Source organism: Salminus brasiliensis, chromosome 1 (genome assembly GCF_030463535.1).
Source record: "Salminus brasiliensis chromosome 1, fSalBra1.hap2, whole genome shotgun sequence".
NCBI lineage: Eukaryota > Metazoa > Chordata > Actinopteri > Characiformes > Bryconidae > Salminus > Salminus brasiliensis.
The window spans coordinates 87,750,185-87,771,320 of NC_132878.1; the positions used below are offsets into that span (position 1 = coordinate 87,750,185).

At 41.1% G+C, this 21,136-nt stretch overlaps 1 protein-coding gene across 1 annotated transcript in view; it reads right to left on the minus strand.

Annotated features, from left to right (window-relative positions):
* The window catches only part of znf804b (zinc finger protein 804B), a 161,118-nt gene that overhangs the window by 40,325 nt on the left and 99,657 nt on the right, over positions 1-21,136 (minus strand). The window contains exon 2 of the mRNA XM_072659054.1: positions 8,790-8,933. Coding sequence (XP_072515155.1) covers positions 8,790-8,933 — 144 coding nt within the window. The remainder of the gene's footprint in view (positions 1-8,789; positions 8,934-21,136) is intronic.

The window sequence follows — 21,136 nt, forward strand, 5'->3', positions numbered from 1 at the left end:
ATAAGTCTTATATTGTTGGTTCCCTTTTAAATGGTGCCACATTTGTAAGGAATGTGCATTTGTGGAATGAGCAGCAGAGCTGTGTATGTGGGTTGCGCCCATAAAAAATTGCCAAATTCTCTCTGCCAATGCCAAGCAACTTATTCTGCCATTGACTCATTGGGTGTTTGGTGGACTGGATGATTGAAGTTTGAATTGATGATTGAAGAAACAAGGCAATTTAACAATTTATTAATTTAACAAACAGGTAGCATGTGGAAGAACCATACACAGCCACAACATCCTGGCACCTTCTCCTCATACTGGTCACCAGCCTGGTCACAAACTGCTGTGGGATGGCATCCCATTCTTCAACCAGCATTCATCACAAATCATCAAGAGAGGCCATTCCATCCTCTCCACTCCGAAAATCTAGAGATAGTCTCTGATAAACCCTGCTCTGTGGGGGCGAGTGTTGTTATCTTAGAGGACAGAGTTCTGTCCCAGACTGTGGAGATACGGGATTGCCACTGGTTGCAGAATTTCATCTCAAAATCTCTCTGAATTGAGATTGCCTCCAATGATGACAAGCCTTGTTTTTCCAGTGAGGGAGGTGCCACCCCACACCATCACACTGCCTCCACCTAAAGATGTTACTCCATCGATGCAGCAATCAGCATAGCTCTCTCCACGTTTTCTCCACACTTTGACCCTACGATCCAACTGCAAACATAACGTCCCTCTGCATGTTCAGGTTCCAGTGCACGTGTTGGACAGTCATGGACAGTCATGGCATGCCTCCGGGCAGCCTGATGAGACTGGAGATTGGCTGCGTGCAAACCTTACCTGCAAATCTGTAGAAGACCTAAGTGCTGACAGGGTGAGGAAGCAATCTTCTTGGGGTGTCGTCTTCTTTGGACGCCCACTTCGCGACCTGTCTCTGTTATCCCCCGTTATATGGAACTTGGTCTTCAATTTGGAAATGGTACTAGGGCTCACTCCAAATAATGCCGCAACTTGGTTTTAGATTAGCATTAGATCAGTATCCAGATCAGTCAAACGTGGCATGCTGATTCTTGGAGAAGACACCTACGGACCACTGTAGCAGGGCCCATGTTCACAGGTGCTGCATCTGGGGGTACCAGAAGCTCAAAACAAGTGTCAATAGCAACAGCAAAATATGCTGCTTGGCAATGGCAGAGAAGATTTGGCAAATTTTTCATTGGCGCAACCCACATACTCAGCTCTACTGCTCACCCCTTTAATGCATGTTTTTTACAAATGTGGCACCATTTAAAAGGAAAATGGCTTACCAACGGTATGAGATTATGAGATATATTGGCAAGACGTATTGCTACAACAAATTCTACCAAACCCAAACGTCCTTACCTTTTGTATATATATATATATATATATATATATATATATATATATAGAGAGAGAGAGAGAGAGAGAGAATTTAGAGTTATAAATACTAACTCATGTTGCAGGCTGTAAAGGACCTGTTTGACAACCGTTTCCATGGATGAGCTGCATTATGAATACATGAGTGATAAACAGGCATCACGATCTGTGTATGTTGATGGAAGGTGACTGGTGAGGTACATTACTAAGTAACCAGAGCTATCTGTGAGTCATTGGTCTACAATCGTGTATCTAGAGACCCAGTAAAGATGTTCAGGCCTGGCTGCTTGCTAGTTCAATGGGGTACAATTGCCTTAAGGAATGTTCTGAATTTATTCAGGCTTAATACAGCAAGTACTGATCCACTACAATCCGCTGAAACTCATTTACTGAGTCCAACCTCCCTCTATGGTCTAATACTGTGCAGAGGTTGTGCAACAGTTGTTTCATGTACAGCTGAGGTGAAGGTCTCTGAAATAAAAAGCTCATGCATTTTTCAGCTCTTGATGATCTTGATGGTATTTTCAGGCCTTTGAATTAGTCAAGGCCTTTAAATTCTTTACCCATTCTTACCGTTAACAATCTCCGGTTGGAGGACACCTCATGCTGGTCTTTACTGCCACTGCAGGTGGGCAAAATACTGTATGCTACAGTGATATATATTAAGCTGCACTATGCTGCTCAGGATGTCAGTACTTCACAAAGCAGTGCCATTCTCTGTGTATGTTACTGAATCTGTATTGAGTTGTGTGGTTAGAGACCCCAGCTGAACTCTACTTACCTCTGCATAGTGTTTTGTCTGCATAGGCTACTGTATATGGATTGCAGCTCTCTTGGCAAGTGACAGGGGTTTTAAAAACCCAAACATTATATATATATATATATATATATATATATATATATATATATATATATATATATATATATAAACATTATTTATGAATTCTTTTGTGTATTAGGGACAGTTTTTTATAGAAATATGGTTTTCCTTTGAAGCTTAGTCAGGCAGTGTTTAGGTCAGGCAACTAGCGATCTACTGAAACCTCCTTTCCTAGGTTTTGCCTGATCTGGTAGCCATGTGGATCCATAAGCTAGTCAGCTCTGCCACTATATTTACTATGTCCATGGGTTTCAGATCGGGCAGAATCAAGGAAAGGAAGCCTGAGACAGCTATGCGGAACAAGTAGAGTTTATAGTGAATCTAGAAGTCAGGTCTGATACCCATTTTATGGTTTTAAAAAACAAAACAAAACAAAAAACATGTATATTTGTATCTATTTAGGAGGTATTATCTATTCGGAATAATGTATTCGTACACAAAGTCTTCACAGAAACTAAATAGTGCAGTACATATCACCTGTTCAAGTACTGTGATGTTATATTTTTACCATATAGCCCCACCCATCCCCTCGACCTTCACTTTATTCTACAAGTAACAAGGACTTTCAGGAGCCACAACATTTTCCATAGTAAATTATCTGTCTCACTGCAGCTGAAGCTGGGTGGAGGCTGATTAGCTTGCCGTTCGATACGGAAGGCAGTCAGAGAAACCTGAGCTCATTTGCTGAGGCTGTTATTAAGGCCAACACGCACCGACACAATGCAGCAGAATTCACAGCCTCAAACCTTAAACTCTTGCAGGATACATTTGGGCCCAGCCTACAGAGGTCAGCTGAACTCATCTGAGGTCATGTGAGTGGGCGCAAAGAAACAATGTAGGAGTCAATCTAACACTTTTGTTCTTTGCATGGCTGATGAGGGGGATCGGTTATTGATTTATTAATTTATTTATGAGAAAGTACTGGCAGGTGAATGCTGTGGATGCGCTTCTAAATTGTGCAACAAAGTCTGATTTTTACAGGATTCAACATTTTGTTGTTGCAGTTGTTATTGTTTTCACACATAAACACAAATACAAAAACGTAATGCAGTCAGAATCAGCTCTGTACCAGTAAAGTTACTGATCCTCTATATGGACAAAAGTATTGGGACACCTGCCCATTCATTGTTTCTTCTGAAATTAAGAATATTAAAGGTTAACGATTTTATTTTAGTTTATCCAGCTGTTTGAACTGTATCTATTGTCCATGGAAATCTTTCTACAAGATCATGGGGAGTCTTAAAACAACTGATCACATGTTCTTCTATTTGTCCAGAATGAAAACCTGTAGCCACAGCGACCCTTTGTAGACAAGACAAAAACACCCCATAATAGATTTTGGACCATTGCAATGAGGATTCGATTGCATTCGGTGACAAGAGCATTAGTCGATTAGTTGATCACCACCCCCACCTCACCACCAACTGCCCAAAAGTATTGGATGGAACACCTACCATCATTCCAAAGAACACAGCTCCACAGCTCAGTGCTGGGGGGCTTCATACCCCTCTAGCCCATGCCTGGAATTAGGCATGGTGCCAATAGGTTCATGTTATCTACTCAAGACAGTCCGGTTTATTCAATCTTAGTTTCTCTACTTCTTTAATATGTCCTCCCATTTCCTCTATTTGTTCTTTTTTGCATTTTTCTTCTTAATCTCGTGGTCATTTATTTGTCATTCAAGCTCTCTGGTATTCCCTGTCTCTGCGGCTCTCTGCTTTATTGGCATGACTGTAATGACAACAATATTGCCAAATCATTATCTATTTCTCTCTCACTTTCTCCTCTCTCATTCTACCTCACTCTCTTACTCATTTTAATTTTCTCTGATTTCTCTTTCTCTTCTTAGTTTCTAATTTATCAATTTCCCTATTCACTTGTTCTTAGCTCCCTCATATTGTCTTATATGCACACTCTATCTCTCTCTTTTATACATCTTCTATCTCACTTGCTTTTCATTCTTTCAGCTTTTCCTGTCTGTCTTTCTATTTCTTTCACACTCTCTTTTTTTCTATATATCTCTTTTAACAGGTGTCTTTTTTATTCTCTCGTCCTTCCTCTCCGTCTCTCCTGTCTCATACACACTCTTTTTCTATCTCTCTCTACCAATTGCTTCTCTTTGTTTACATCTCTCTCTCACACTACATACCTTTCTATACACTGTGTCTCTCTAAAACATTCTCTCTCTGATCTGACTATTTAAAGCATTGGCTCCACAAGACCTCTGAAGGTGTCTGGCATCAGGGTACCACAGTAGATCCTGTAAGTGTAACTCCAGTTGAGGCTGGGCCTCCATAGATCCCATCAACGAGCCTTAGGTGCCCGTGACCCTGTTCTCGCTTCACTGGTTGTCTTAGAGCACTTTTGCTGACTGCTGCATACTGTGCTTTCAGGATCCCTAAAGAATCTTTAAGGTTCTTTAAAGCATCACCTTCAAGAATTGACTGTTCACTTGCCATCTAATATATCCACCCCTTGACAGATGCCGCTGTAGATGAAGATGTTTCGGCTGTATCTCACACACTCTATATCTCTTTTATACACTTCCTATCTCCCTCTCTCTGTGACTGTCTTCCCCCTCCCCGCACTGTGACTGTCCTCTCTCTCTCTCTCTCTCTCTCTCTCTCTCTCTGTTCTCATTCAGTCGCTGCTGGCTAAAATGCCACATTAGCGTTACGCTTACGTAAGTTTTAATTCTCGTTCTCACTCTAATGACTCAGCAGGCCGGCTCTGTGCCGGAATAAGAAATGCAGCACTGCACTGTGGGCCGTGTTTGTTATCAGAGCTGCAGCTCTGTCGCGCTGTAATTACTGCAGATTACGCAGAGGCTGGCCCGCAGGACTCCGTTTTCGAGGGCCGCCAGCCTACGTGTCACGCTGACCGCAGGCAGATCCGGACGCTGCGTGTGTGGACCGAGTTATCGCAAGAACATGTTTAATCTCAGATGCCATGCAGATGGGCAGCCGACAACCATCCCACATCACGGCACAGTGCCAGCTCAGGCTTCTTCAGCCCGCTGTTCTCCTTATCTCTTTCTGTTCTCTCTTATGTTCCCCTCTCTCCTTTCCTCCTTTCCTTTTTTCCTTCTGCTTTTCCTCCATACATTCTCAAAACAAGAAGGGGTCAAACTGACCTAAGTAGTACAAACATGAGTTGGTGGAATTAGAGAGAATTCAGGAACTAAGCCAGTCCTTCTGTGTTCTTCTTAATGTACCAAATGTCCAAATGTTTGTGGACACCCCTTCTACTGAATGTGTTCAGATACTTTAAATTGCACACATTACTGACACAGATGTGTAAATGCACACACACAGCTGGTCTAGTCCCTGTAGAATCGTATTTCTATAGAATAGGACTCTCTGGAGCAGATAAACATGATGTCAGGCATGCCGGGAGACTTTGAGCTGTGGAGCAGTGGAAGAACTGTGTTCTCTGGAATGATAACAGTGCTCCATCCAATAATTTTGGGATGAGTTAGGGAGTTGTGGATGAGGTGGGGTGGTGGTCATCCAACATCCTCACCTCTCTAAATGCTCTTGCCGAATTGTCCAGTACTTTTGTCCACATAGTGTACACTTGCTCAGTAAATGCAGCAGACCGATAGAACATATGTACCAAATATATCTATTAAATAATATATTGAAGTTTATATATAAAAAGGGCACCACTATTGAACATTACCATAGACTCCTTTGAACAAAAATGTGGAAGCCACCTTTATGGTGTGAAAGGTGTGAATTCTGAATATCTGCTATTTGACTGGGTTCAGTTTTACATTAGGGGGTGTTCTAATGCAATTATTATCAGAGTATCTCTGTAGGTTTTGTCCTATCTATCATATCTATATCTGTCATTCCCTCGTTGTGAACGTTACCGCAGCTTTTTATCTACTACTAACTGAACTGTGAAAAAAGCCCAGGTCAATATTCTGTGGTAAAAATATTTTTGTGAAATGTCTTAAACATGAAGGTGCTCAAAAAAGCTTTTCTTTCTCTGTGACCCAAATCAAGTCAATAAATATTGATCCCAGCATTTAAACATGTAATACAGCACAATAATACCCCTCTGTAGTGCGGTGCTATGTGATGATTTGGATGATTGACTGGAAACTAATTTGCTAGTGACAGTGGTTATTACACACTGTGTTCAGTATAAAGACAGCTAGCTCTGAAGATGTTTTAAGGGGCATTTCAGCCACAAAAAATGCCCACTCACCTCCTACAGCAGTGCCATAGTATTCTCAAGGAATAAACACTTCTGATGAGTAAGGTGGGAGGGCAGCTTATGTAGTGTTTTAGGGCAGATCTTTGATGTGTATATTGAAAAGCTTCTGTGCCAGGATGTCTTTAAAGCAATAGTTGAAGGGGGGGGGGGGGGTTGGGGGGTCCACAGTGATTGTATGTGGTATGATGCATGTATGTATGTATGTGTATGTGTACTGTATGCTGAGAAGAAAATATACAAAAATACAAAGTCAGTCACTCAAACCGATGAGACTGGGGGATGCATGTTAAGCATGTTTGTCTACGTGTAGGACATGTGTTCTACTTGCAGGACATGTTTGTCTACTTGCAGGACATGTTTGTCTACTTGCAGGGCATGTTTCCTACATGTGAAGCATATTTGTCTACTTGCAGGACATGTTGATCTACTTGTAGGACATGTGTTCTACTTGCAGGACATGTTTTCTACATGTTAAGCATGTTTGTCTATTTGCAGGACATGTTTATCTACTTGTAGGACACGTGTTCTACATGCAGGATATGTTTTCTACATGTTTCTACATGCATGTTTGTCTATTTGCAGGGCGTTTTCTACATGTTAAGCATGTTTATGTACTTGCAGGACATGTTTTCTACATATTAAGCATGTTTGTCTACTTGAAGGGCATGTTTGTCTATTTGCAGGTCATGTGTGTCTACTTGCAGGGCATGTTTGTCTACTTGCAGAACATGTTTTCTACATGTTAAGCATGTTTGTCTATGTGCAGGACATGTTATCTACTTGCTAAGTACGTTTTTCTACTTGCAGGACATGCTTTCTACTTTTTATGCTGGTTTGTCTACTTGCAGGACATGTGTTCTATGTGCAGGACGTTTCCTACTTGTTAAGCATGTTTGTCTTTTGTAGGTCATGTTCTCTACACAGTTCCACTGCTCTACAGCCCAGTGCTAGAGGGGCATTATACTCCTTCAGCCGATTCCACTATTTTTCTTTGTAAATTATACAAGCTGTGCACAACTGTGGCAGGAAATATATATAACCGTATATCTCTATTTTTTACTTTTTGACTTAATGTGAATCTGGCTGTTGTTTTTTACATTGTATAAAACTTTCATAATAAGTGGACCAATAAACTGCTTTTCACATTGACTTCTATTGAAGTTTTTTTCCTTCTCCTGTAAAGTTGCAGACTTCTCCCATCAGACTCCATCCAAGCAAATCAACAGACTGCCTAGTTGAGCTCAACCGACACATGGAGGAGAGGCATTCAGATAAAGTGCAGTACACCAGACGGTCAAGCTGAGCTCCCACGCAGGGGTCAGGCAGCCGACAACTGAGCAAATGATCATCGCTGCATGTGTACAGATATGTATGGATGATCTGCTCAGGCCTGACACTAATGAGGCAAATAATGAAAACCTGAAGTTTAGTTGAATGTTTGACTGTTGGAAGCCAAATTTAATCAATAGGCCAAGCACAACCTTTGACATAGCACTATGCAAAAACCTTAGGCCTGCCAAGAAAATAGTTTAAAGCTGTGTATTATTTGTTTGGAAAAAACACAAAAAAAAACACGCTATAGTCACTAAATGGTGAACACAGTTTTTCACAAAATTTTAGCAACGGCGTCCACATAGCGTGCCTGCTTGTTCCAATGACAATGACTGTATATATCATATCATATCATATATATAATATATGTGATGCTGGAGCAAGGGGGCCACTGAAACTGTTCATGAGTATTTATACATTTACATTTACATTTAAGGCATTTAGCGGATGCTCTTATCCAGAGCGACTTACAGAGGTGCTTTGCTATTTACTCAAGAAAAACCTCGCTAGTTTAAATAGACTAAAAATTCAAAGATACCTCTAAGTTTAGACACGACTAAACACAAGTGAAATTGGAGACCATAGTACTCCACTATTTGAATTATTCTGAGACAAAAGACCTATCATAGCTCTGACAGATGCTATAAGCAGTCCTGTTAGTTTTAATCGATCAGTTAGTAGCATGTTTCTTTGCCAAGCTTGGTTGTATAAACCCTACAACCCTGTCATCAATAGCCAGGTGCTCTAACCACTGAGCCACCACTAAACTCTTAAACAACCCTTTTTTATCATTAGTGCACAGCACCTTGCAAAACTCAGTTACACCTGCAACATTCTGGCTTAAGTTAATAACAAGAAAGGCTGTAAGTGTTGTTCAGAGCCAGGGGTGATCCAGACCAAACAACAGTAACAGTGGTGGCAGTCTGTATCTCCTGCTGTTCTTTCGGCTCCTTGTTTGAACTGAGCTCACCTGCTTGTGTGCGTGGTCATAAGAGTTGATGTGGTTGTCGAACTCCTGGTGCTTGTGGTACTGCTTGTCACAGAGCTCGCAGTAGAAGTTCGCTTTCAGGTCCTCTAGTGCTTTAGCTATGGCTTTTTCCTTTTCAGCATAGTCCTGCAGAAAAATAAGGGGGGGGGGGGGGGGGGGTTTAGTATTGATTTGTTAATTACAGCTTATTAATAATGTTATCTCACTGCTTTGACTATTTTGTTGTTCCTGTGGATTGAACTGGAGATACAGAAAAAAGTCTGTTTATTCATTTCAGCACAGTGGATGTGTGTGAATATGTGTGTGTGTTCTGTCATTGTGGGGATCAATATCTCAAATACTACTTGACTCCAAATTGCCGTCTAATAGAAGTCAGAGAAAAATAAATAATCTTGCTTACACTGTATCTATAGATTTCAATAGGCAGATGTTTCATTGACTTACAGTGTGTTAGAGCACATATTCGAGCAACCCAGGCCTGTTTTGTACCAGAAACCACACAACACGGTGCCCAAGGTGAGGGTTTCTTTAGTCAAATGTGAGGGAAACATTGCAGAAGTGTATTTTCCATGTGCTTCAAGAGGCAATTCTCAAATGGCTACCAACGTTGACAGATGTTTGTTGTCTGTTTAGTAGTTGTTGTCTGGTTAAATGGAAAAATAGAATTGTGACGACAGCTACTGTTGATGTTTTGTTGGTTGTGATGCTAAATTGCCAAAATCCAATGTCACAAATTCAAACATACAAATGTCACACTGACGTAAAGGTATTCAACGCTGGCACAATGTTGCATTAAACCTTCACATCAAGTGAAAATCCAGCGGCTGCTAAACGTAATGCTAACTTTTACGCAACGTGAAATTCTAACATTGTTAAAAGTTGATACTGTATGTTGTTGGTTTTATGTCATGGTTAAGTAATCAAAAAACATCTGTCTAATGCTGAAGCTTGATGTTAACCCAGTGTTGTTTTTTAACAGATAAGTGACTTTGATTTGAGTCTGCATAATGTTAAGTTTTGAATGATCTATTTTTTATTTGCAACAACAATTTAACCTCTGTACAACATTGGATTTTGTTTTTTAACTACAATTTAATATCTGTATCAATGTTGGATTTTGACATCAACAAATTTTTACATTGCAACTACAATTCAACATCTGTACAACAGTGGATTTTGACATCAACACATTTTTCATCTGCAACTAAAATGTAACATCTGTACAACGTCGGTGTTTGAAGTCAAGCCACTTTTAGTTATTTTCAACTACAATTCAACATCTGTACAACATTGGATTTTGACGTCAACACATTTTTCATTTGCAGCCTAAATTCAAAATATGTTTAACAAAATTCACATCCAACATTCTTCTTATGTCTAATTGATGTACAGTGCCTCATGGGTTCTATTACAGTTTAGATCTTCTGTGGTAATCAACTGTAAGCAACAGGGACAGCCAATAGAGGTAAAGTTGAGCAACACTAAAGTTTCTCTTTAAGAGCTAGGGCTTCTCCAGGTATTCCTCATTAATACGGGATTGCAAACTTTTGCATGCGTGTGTGTTTGTGAAAGTACATGAGAGAGAGAAGAAGAATGAGTAGGAGAGGGAGAGAAAGAGAGAAACTGTGGGTGTCTTGCCTGTCTAAAGAGAATAGCATATGCTGTGGCTGGTGAGGCTGAGGAAGATTTATTCTGCCTCGCTTTCTTCTCAGCTGTGAGAAATTCAGAAGCACCAGGCATGAGTTTGGCCAAGCACTGAGGCTAATGCCAAATTCTTTCTGAAATGAACTGAACTGAAAGATAATGAAAAATGACAAATTGCTCAACTTAAAGATAATGAAAAGTGACAAATTACTCTCGGACCGGGCCACACTGCAACCTCAACTGCAAAATAAATGGCTGCATGCCCATGCCAGGGGAACTGTGGTTTCTGTTCCATTTCTACTTCATATATTCCTTTTAACTTTTGCCTCTGATGTGAGCTGGCATAAAGGGTTTTTTTCAGTCCGTTAACTCTGTAAACTTTTGGCTTATTGCTAAATTGAAGGAATGCTGAAAGTAAAGCCACATAAAGTCACACTAGACCTCTGTTGGTGAGTTTCAATGGAATTCATGGCAATAAGTGATTTTGCCTTTTTTTGTTTTTTTGTGGTGCAAAATTTCATGTCGAGTTCAATGTTGGTGAACTTTGACACGTAGAAATTTGCGTCCATGACCAACAGAGAGCCTGCTCTGGCTGAGCTGACCTCTGCTCGTACAGCCCAGCTCTGAAGACCCAAAACAGAGAGAATTCTAATGGTAGTCTTGTCTAAGCTTGACTGTTTCTTTCCCACTGGCTCTAAATAAATAGACTGTGTGCTCTGTCAATCAGGAGACTGTAAAACTATATTTTTGTGATTTTTCTGTTTAGCCGGCATGCTACATACTAAGCTAAGAGGAGCTGGCATACTCACATCACCCACCCAAATCACCCACTCACGCGAACACAGCTATATATTCAGTTTCATGCTAAAATTCAATGTCCTACACTGTACTGTAGAATGTAAATATCAGGCACTTTATTTATATGGACAAAAGTATCAGGACACCTGCTCATTTGTTGTTTCTTCCAAACATCAAGGGTATTAAAAAGAGTTTGTCCTGCTTTTGTTAAAGTAACTGTTCTCTACTGTCTAGGGAAAGCTTTCTACTAGTTTGTGGAGCACTGCTTTGAGGATTTGATTGCATCCAAAAATCAGGGTTTTTCATCCCCAACTCCTCAACTCATCCCAATAGTACTGGGTGGAGCACCATCATTCCAGAGAACACAGTTCCACTGCTTCACAGCTCAATGCTGGGAGACTTTAAACCCCTCTAGCCCACACCTGGAATTAGGCACGGTGCCAATAGGTTGATGTTTAGCTGCTCCATAGTGTCCAATTCTATTGGCAGTACTTCTCTACAGGGACTAGACAACCTGTGTGTGTGTGTGCATTTGCACATCTGTGCCAGCAATGGGTGCAATCATAACAGAATGCTGAATGCATTTATTAGAAGGGGTGTCCACAAACATTTGGACATATAGTGTAGCTAGTGTCGCTAGCATGCTAAGCCAGCTCCTCGGCTGAGCAGAGCTGAACACAAAAGTTAACTTGCATCACCCCACTGACACCATCCACGGCAACTGAGTGTGTCCAGTACTGTGGTTCTGTTCACTTTACTGTTTATTAGGTTGCTATTACCTTGTTTGGTCAGGACCTTCTGATGGCAGGTGTAAAAGGTGCCTTTGACCATGGTCCAGAACAAAAGGACCAATATTTGTTTGGTCCGGAACCACCAGAATTAACACTTTTACCCAGACAGCAACAAAATCGCCACAAGGATGGGCGAGTTTAGTACCCGAATGGTTGCATTACGTGGTCCTACATGATTAGACTCCATTCGCAAACCCAAGGTCCAAACAGTTGAAGAGACACTGGAATACAGAAGACACACTGGCTCTTATTTCAGTTCAGGGGAAAGCAATATTTCAACACCAATTTAATATAATAATTGTGTCGCAGTTCAGAAAGTGTTTAGTATCTAGCGGAGGACTAAATGTGCATTTAGACTAGACTTTAGACTAACTGCCAAATGGGCTTACATTGCCCAAGGCATGTCATGCATGAAATCTCCTGGAACAGGAGGACCTACATTGGCTCAGAGCTCCTGGCAGGATTTGTTTAATTCTGTTTCTGAGCCTTAGGTTTAAGTGTTCATGTAACATTTGATATTGCTAATTGTGATGAATTGTGCTGCCATATATGCTGTCATATATTTTTTAAGTGTAGCACCATTTCTTTTATGATTATAGACTATCCGCCACTGATTAATTCATCTGTGATTCATTCATATGTCAATATTTACTTTGGCAGTACCCTACCTGTAATAGCCATGCCAGTAAAGCAATCTCTCTCAGGCAGAGAGAGAGAGAGAGAAAAAGAGAGAGAGAGAGAAAGCGAGACACACCAATCAGCTTGGACTGCTTTTACAATATTTCATTATCAGTCTTGTTTCAATCCACTTATCTGTACAGCAGTAAGAACTAATTTTTCTAATTTTACGCATCCCCGAGCTGTCAATATTGCATTTACTTTGCATTAGCAATATCAGACCTGATACAATCAGACCAATACACTCTATCAAATTAAATTACATTTCGTGTTAGCGTGAGAGTAAGAGAGAGAGAGAGAGATAGAGAGAGAGATACAGTGTTATAACTGAACTTGATCATTCTAAGTATAGTTTATTGCAGACTTCCTTATAATCCTAGTATTCAAGGTTGATGAGAATTAAAAAAAAAATGCTTCTCAAAGACGGTGGGTCATAGGCCGTCATTATCGACTCTATTCTCTCCAGACAGCCACATATAGCTCTATTACAGTTACCATGACAACAAGGTATTGTCTCAGAATTAAAGTTAGTTGCTGAGGTTGAACTTGGTGTGAAATTTAAGCAGAGGAACCTACAGGAAAGAGCAGGTGGATGTGAGGTTAATTAAGTTTTTTTTTTAAAGATTGAGCCATGAGGCTGAAATGAGATCCAGTTTGTCCCAAGAAACACAAATGTAAAAACCGAAGGAGAAACACTGACTTATCATGTGAGTACCTAATATCCTCTATAAAATATCCTCTATATTCTGTACACCACCACAGTGGATTAGTAATGAAGCTATCAAGATGTGAGTGAAGACCTACACTGTAGCAGACTCTCAGCTTCAATCCAGCATGTTTTAAATATTCCATTAATGTAAAATATTACATTAAACATTCAGGAATTACCCACACTTTTCCCCCGAACTCCATCTATTTTCTTAGGCTCAAAAGTAATTGAACAATTATAAATAAGCAGTTTTATGGCCAAGTGAGGCCTGTTCCCTCATTATTCAATGAGAAATCCGAAGATAAAAATATGGAGTTGAATCCAAGGGCTTGTTTACACCCAGCATTATCTTGTGCTTTGTTTTCAGACAGTATCTGGATCTACTTTGATTGGATTCTGTTTACAGTTGTCATTAAAATGTGTCTCCAGAGTGACCAGTTTTGATCTGATTTAATTTTCCCCACATAGAAAACACACCAACGTGTACATCATTTCTGTTCTGCTTCCTTTAAACGATGGTTTAAACTGTGTCCAGTTTAGAGTGACAGTAGAACAACAGACGGTTCTCACAATCTAATGACAGCATTATCAGAAACTCGCTCTGTGATACTGCTCTCAATTACTGGTAAATAGGCATGAACTGTTGTGGCCTAATGGTTAGAGAAGTGGGCTTGAGACCCACTTGAAGGTCGCTGGCTCAAATACTACCGGCAGTTAAGAATTGGGGGTGGGAGGAGTAAAGGCTGTTTCCTCCCTCAATCCACTACTGAAGTGCCCTTGAGCAAAGGCACCTAACCCCCAACTGCTTTCTGGGTACTGGAGTTAGCTGCCCACCGCTCTGGGTGTGTGTATACTCACTGCCCCTAGTACACTAGTGTGTGTGTGTTCTCTCCCATGGATGGGATGAATGCAGAGGACACATTTCACTCTACATTGTACAGCGAGAAATACTTGCACCTTTTTAATAATTGCTCATATTAACATAAAGATTCTTTGACAGGCGCATTTCTGCTTCCCTGAGGGAATCCAATCACTGAAAACTTTCCGTTTACACTTGTATTAAATGTGGACGGAGTCTCGGACCACCTCCTAATGTGGTTTGAGTGATCCGATCATAATCCAACCACAATGCGTCTTGGGGGTGTTTACACCTGGCTTCTCATGCAAGTGAAATTCAAACATGATCCAATTAGGAATATTAATGCCAGATGTAAACAGGCTACAAATGTACAATTTGCATTTTGTAGCCATTCTTAGGAACTTTCAATATGTGACCTAAAAAAGGTGTAATGCATCGCTAAATTGGGACCAGGAACTTCAGACAACCCATCGTACAAGTAACCTTTTCTTGAACTATTGTTGCATAAATTATATGGCAGCAAATAGGCAAAGAATGCTTGCCCTGAGCGGAGACATCTGGACTTTAATAACCAACACACTTAATGAGTAGAAATGGTGACTGCAACTGCTTGCTTCAGGTGTGGTGAAAACAGAGGAAAGGCATTTTGCTGAAGCATGAACTAGCCAGTTGTAAAGGAGTGGGAGACCGCTGACAAGAATTAAAAGCACTATAAAAACAGACAGCTTTTGCAATATGATCTCAGGCACAAGGAGTCTACCAATTGAGCATATGCCCTGTGTAGCGCATACTATAAAGAGGGTAATCACAGAGGCTCATCCCAAGAACTTGGGTTTGTCGATGCTATAGTAAAGTGCTTTAGCCAAGTGTTGTGCTCGGTGTTGTTGCCTGCACTCTGCTATCTCTTGCGTATGATGGACATCTTAGACATTAGCTCTACCCATGTAGGGCACTCCAAGGCTGTGTTCAGAGAGGACCTCAAAAGATGGAAGCAGAACACAAGCCTGTCATGGCTAAAGGTAGCAACAGCTCCCAGATCCCAGATTCAAGAACCTTGTGTGTCTGCCCAGAGCAGAGAGGGGGGTGGTGTCCCAAAAGGCGATTGAGATACTGAAGGACAGGGAACCTGCATCACAGTCTTCCAGAGAGGAAATGGAACCAGGACCACAAAAGAAGAAGATGGTCCTTCTTCTGATGAGATCTAAGGCAAAGCATGATAATGAGGTCGGAATAGGGTGGAGCCCAGTGTCCAAATACAGATGTCCACTTCAGTGGTGGTTGACACACAAAGGTACTTGGCTACACCTGCCTCAACGGTGCCATGTGAGAGACTGGCCACAGTCTCTTTGGTAGGCCACAGTGTCAATAATGAGCAACTGGTCCTAGTAATCTTATTCAACTATAATAAGATACGCAGTGTGGAAAGGCACTGTTTGTTTTATCTCTTCAAAGACACTACAGCCTTCAGTTCCTTAAATAGGCCCCACTCACTGCTGCATTCATTTGGGTGAGTTACTTTGCAAACAATTTACAGGCAGGCTGTTTACATTCACTTTCCAGCAGACGTTACTTTATGTGGCTGTGTGCTAATTAAGTCTGCAATTCATTATGGATGTTGTGGGCAATTCCAATCACTCCCTGAGCCTTTTTGCTTGGCAAATGAAGAGATTCTAATTCAAAAATCATCAAAACTAAAATCAGCAAGACCCAATTATGCTTCAGTTTCAGCTCAATGAATACCTAAGTACTTAACAGACCAGTCAGGAACTTTCAAATTCGCTGCTTCAGAAAAGAAGTCATGTTTTCTTCAATAACAGCAAGTTGTCTAGGTCCTGTGGTGGCAAAACACATCATTACATTGTCCCACTGCACCCCCACCGCCATGTTTGAATGTTGGTATGATGTTCCTACCTTGAAATGCAGGGTTAGCTTTAAGCCAGCTATAAAGGGACTTGTTCCAAAGGATACACTACAGATAGTGAGTCTGTCCATAGAACATGTTTTCTTTATTGCTGCTCAGCTGTGAATGCCACCTTTTCCCAGTCCCTTTCTTACTGTGGAGTCGTGAACAGTCACCTTAGTTAAGAACAGAGACTTGTGGTTACTTGAATGTTCTCCTGGAACCTATGCTGACTTCCTGAACAATTTTCCACTGTGTCTTTGTGGACGTATCGACAGGCCAGTCACTTCTGAGAAGATTCACCAATGTCCCAGGGGTTCAGTGGTTTAGTGATGTTCTAGAACCTTAGCTGCTCTAGAACAGCTTGTCTAGACCCTGTAGAAAAGTACTGCCAATATAATAGGCAGTAAAAAATATAATCTCCATATGGAGATATAGGGGTATAAAGCCCCCAGCAGTAAGCTGAGGAGCAGTGGAACTGTATTCTCTGGAATGATGGGGCTCCATCCCATATATTTGGGAAGAGTTGGGGAGTTGGGATATCCAATATCCAGACCTGGTAGAAAGCCTTCAACTAGATTGTAGAGACAGTTACTCCAACCAATGACACTGATTTCAGAAGAAACAATAAATGAGTCCCAATACTTTTGTCCATATAGTGTACATACCAATAGTTCTTTCAGGTCGGCTTTTTTTATTATGGTGTTATGGTCTATTGTGCTTGTTAAAAACATTGTGGCAACTGCATCACTCTGATGGCAAGCTTCAGTATGAGTGAGATATACGTTCAGAAGGCCAGACTGAAGGTAAGCCAGTTGATTTTCAGTCAACTGAATCTCATTTTAGATTAAGGTAGGTAATTTCTTGCTTAAAAATGCTATTATATAGCATAGGTAATTAGCATGTTGGATAACCTGATCCAGTAACCTTGCTCACTCTGATTTGCTGTGATAGAGGAAACATATACTTGTTTTTCACAGCAAAGTATTGGTTGTTAAGCCCAGTTGCCAACCTTTGACGAAGAGAAGGAAGATTGCTCTTTCTGGCATCATTACTATGCCCTCTCCAGCACGAGAAACACACACCATTATTCCAACACACATTTCAAAAGAGAGCAAAGCAGGTCAATACCAGCTCCATCGACCTTCAGCCCTCACCACCACCTCTCCAACTAAACTCTCCTTGCATACAGTCTGATCAAAGAAAGAGAGAGACAGAGAGACAGAGAGTTTGAAGGACTCCAAAGCCAGCCTGAAGTAATGAACACACTCTCTAGGGCTCAGAACACTGACACTGTATATCATGCACCCCCCTTAAAAACTAGGAGGGTCCACAATTCCTTCCCTCACTTACAGTCAGTTTAGTTATAAGTTTAATGGTAGATACTGAAGTCTGAAGGTTGGATCTACATTCTGTAGCTAAATGATTAGAACCCCATACCTCTGTTGTCACTGTCTATAACTTGTAAGGTTGGTGTTTCCAAGAAAGTGACCAGAGAGTGGACATACAAGTTAGGTGTTTCCAATAAAGTGACCAGAGAGTGGACATACAAGTTAGGTGTTTCCAATTAAGTGACCAGAGAGTGGACATACAAGCACATGGTAGGTGATTGCGATAAAGTGGCCAGTGAATGGATGTACAGTGTAGGTGTTTCCAATAAAGTGGGTTGGTAAGTGGAAGAACAAGGCTGGTGTACAGGGTATGTGTTTCAAATAAAGTGGCCAGAGAGTGGACATAAAATTGAGCTATTTCTAATAAAGTGTCCAGAGAGTAGAAGTACAAGGTAGGTGTTTCCAGTACAGTGACCAGTGAGTGGAAGAGAAGTTAGGCATTTCTAATAAAGTGTCTATAAAGTGAATATACAAGGTTGGGTGTTCCCAGTAAGGTGGCCATAGAGTGGACGTACAAGGTAGGTATTTGTAATAAAGTGGCTAGTCAGTGGAAGAACAGGGCAGGTGTTTCTAATAAAATGGCCGTCTAGTGAAAGTACAAGGTAGATGTTTATAATAAAGTGACCAGTCAATGGAAGGACAAAGTAGGTGTTTATAATAAAGTGGCCTGTGAATAGTGGTACAAGGTGCCAAAAACATCAGTGAACATATCAAATGGGTGTAGAATATTTCCAAGCAAGGCGACTGACCGCTGACATTCAGACTGAAGTGCTTGGCCCTGCAAGACCAGATTTCATTTCAATGAACCAATGGATGGGTTTGGTACCCATCACTTTACCATATGTACCATGAGTGACTGTCTGCTGAATACACACACATTCTCTCACACACATTCATGCCATGCGAACCCCCTGGGGCTTCATCACTTAGCCCCTTTTTCAGAAACACATCACCCCTCTCCTCCTGCCATCTCTTCCTCTCCTCCCTTCGAAGCGCGTGCTAAATTTAGCAACGCAGATGTGTGGTGGGCCGGGACTAGGAGAGGGGGAAGGCGTGGAGGTGCCATGGCGGCGTACATCTGTCACTTTAACACGCGCGCCATCGCCGTGACTCAAAACAACAGATGTTAACTCTTAATTGCTTGTGGATGCGTCATGCATCTGAAGTAGTTACCAGCGTTCCGCTCCCATCACCATACTCAATCATGCTGAGACATCTTGGATTGAAAATGGCAGAAAAGTGGTAAAATGCGGAGGCCATGTGTATGTGTGTGTACGTGTGTGTGTCTACGGTGTGTTTCAACAGCACAGGAAGTAGTACAGAATTACACAATATGGACAGAAGTATGTGGACACCTGTATGAGTTTGTTGGACATCCCATTTTGAAATCTTGGGAAATATTGATCTGGCTCCCGTTGCAGCAATCACAGCCACCACTCTTTTGGGAAGCCACAAATGTCTGTGGAAATTTGTGCACACTCAGTCAAAAGAGCATCTGTGAGCCCCAGCCCATTATTTCTCCTCCACCAAACTTTACTGTTGGTACTATGCAGTCCAGTAGGAAGCTTTCTCCTGACATCCACCGCACCCAGATTTGTCCCTCAGACTACCAGGTAGTGAAGTGTTATTCACTACTCTAGGGAACACATTTCTACTGCTGTAGTGTCCGGTTGTGGTGTGCTTTATGTCACTCTAGCAGAATTTTGGTATTATGCATAGTGATCTTAGGTTCGTGTACAGTTTTCAGGGATGGAAACTTATTTTATGAAGCTTCTGTGCTGATGTTGCTTCCAGAGGCAGTGTGGAACTTGGTAGTAACAGAAGCAACAAGGTACAAAGCATAGGCGTTTTTTTTACATGCTAACATTATTACATATTAACATTAGCACTATTGCACATTTGGTTGCCTAGTTTTGAATACCTGCACAATGTAATTGCAGCTCAGTAGTGTAGACCGTTAAGCTGCAAAGTGCAAAGTCTAACATACTGACTTTATTTGAGGCTTGTAGCAGACATGTACATAGAGTATATGTTTAGAGTATATGAACATGAGTATACTGTTTTCATGTATTCAATTTCCATCTGGAATTTCCAGAAGCTTACCCAGCAAGCCCCACACGTCAAATTGCACTCTATCATTGGACAGACGTAGAATAGTAGATGAAAATGAAAATTGGATTGACATGGAAAAAAAAGCCCAACATTGTCCTGACATGGAATTTTGGTCATCTAACAACACAACCTACATTCAACCAGATATCAACATCATTTAACGTTGCTGTCCAGTTGGGCAAAGTAACATTTTTGTTATTAAAGTTGGTCTCACCTATTGGAAATCATGTGATCGGTGTATTCTTCCATCACTTTTTATTCATTTGTTTATTGGTTAATCTGACCTGTTAGGGCTTCAGTCCAGCTCTTGAAGGAATCCTACCTATAGAGTTTAAATACAACAGGCATGATACATCTATTAAATAATAACCAACTTGCCCAGCCACATTTATAGGCCTTCTCTCATGGCACAGTAAGGCCATAAACATACTTTGTGCAAGGATGCCAACTCAGAAGTTTCGAACTATGCAGACTGGCATTTCCTAACGCAACACAAACACTAGCTGCATTCTGAGCAATGACGCAAGAGCCGCTACAGTGTCAGCCAGGTTGTCTTGTACCCATGGCATGCTTTTTTTCCAGTGAACTGACATGGCTGACCAGGTTTGATTGGGGTTTGTCCTCTATCGCCCCCCTGAGTACTGAGTGTTTATCTGCCACAGTAACGTAAGAATGCACACTGAGTTTGTACAGCAGGACCAAGCGTAGGTCAAGCTTGGCACTTGCACTTCCGTACTTGCATTGAGTATGTTTCTGGCCTAATGCACTGACGCTTTTGTAAGGCTGAAGTACGTAAAATACATTCATTACCTAAAGTTAGGCCTAAACTGTCTCGCTTATCTTTTATCTTGTCTTTTTTTCTGTCTCTCCCCATTTAATTTTCCATTATTCCTCCAGTCTGATATTCATTTGATGACACATTACAGATTTCAGTAATGCCATATGCCTAAACACAAATCAAGCTCATACCTAACTGACAAGGACAGCAGATCAGCCTTGCTTAACTGACTGAGATAAAGCTACAAGCTCTCATGCACGGAGAGAAAGTGGAGAAATGACAGAGCTCTAATGAACCCAGACTTAAATGAAGATGAGCACAACAATAGATCACAAACATATTACAAGAAAGGTAATTACACTCTAACACTCTTCCCTCTGTTCCGCAGTACACACACACACACACACACACACACACACATACACACACACCACACATGGGCAAGGTAATTATGTTAGGTGTGAGTATTGCATGTCATCTCCAGTACAAAAAAATGTCAGAAGCTCATTAAGAGACAATCTGGGTGAAAGTTTAACCTTTCATTGCCAGGTAAGACCCATGATACGGAAAGTCTGTTTCCAGGAGCAACTTGAGACTGTTTGTGTGTTTGTTTGTGTGTGTTTGTGGGAAAACAAGAAAATTGTAACACTGTGGCAACATGCTGTCCAT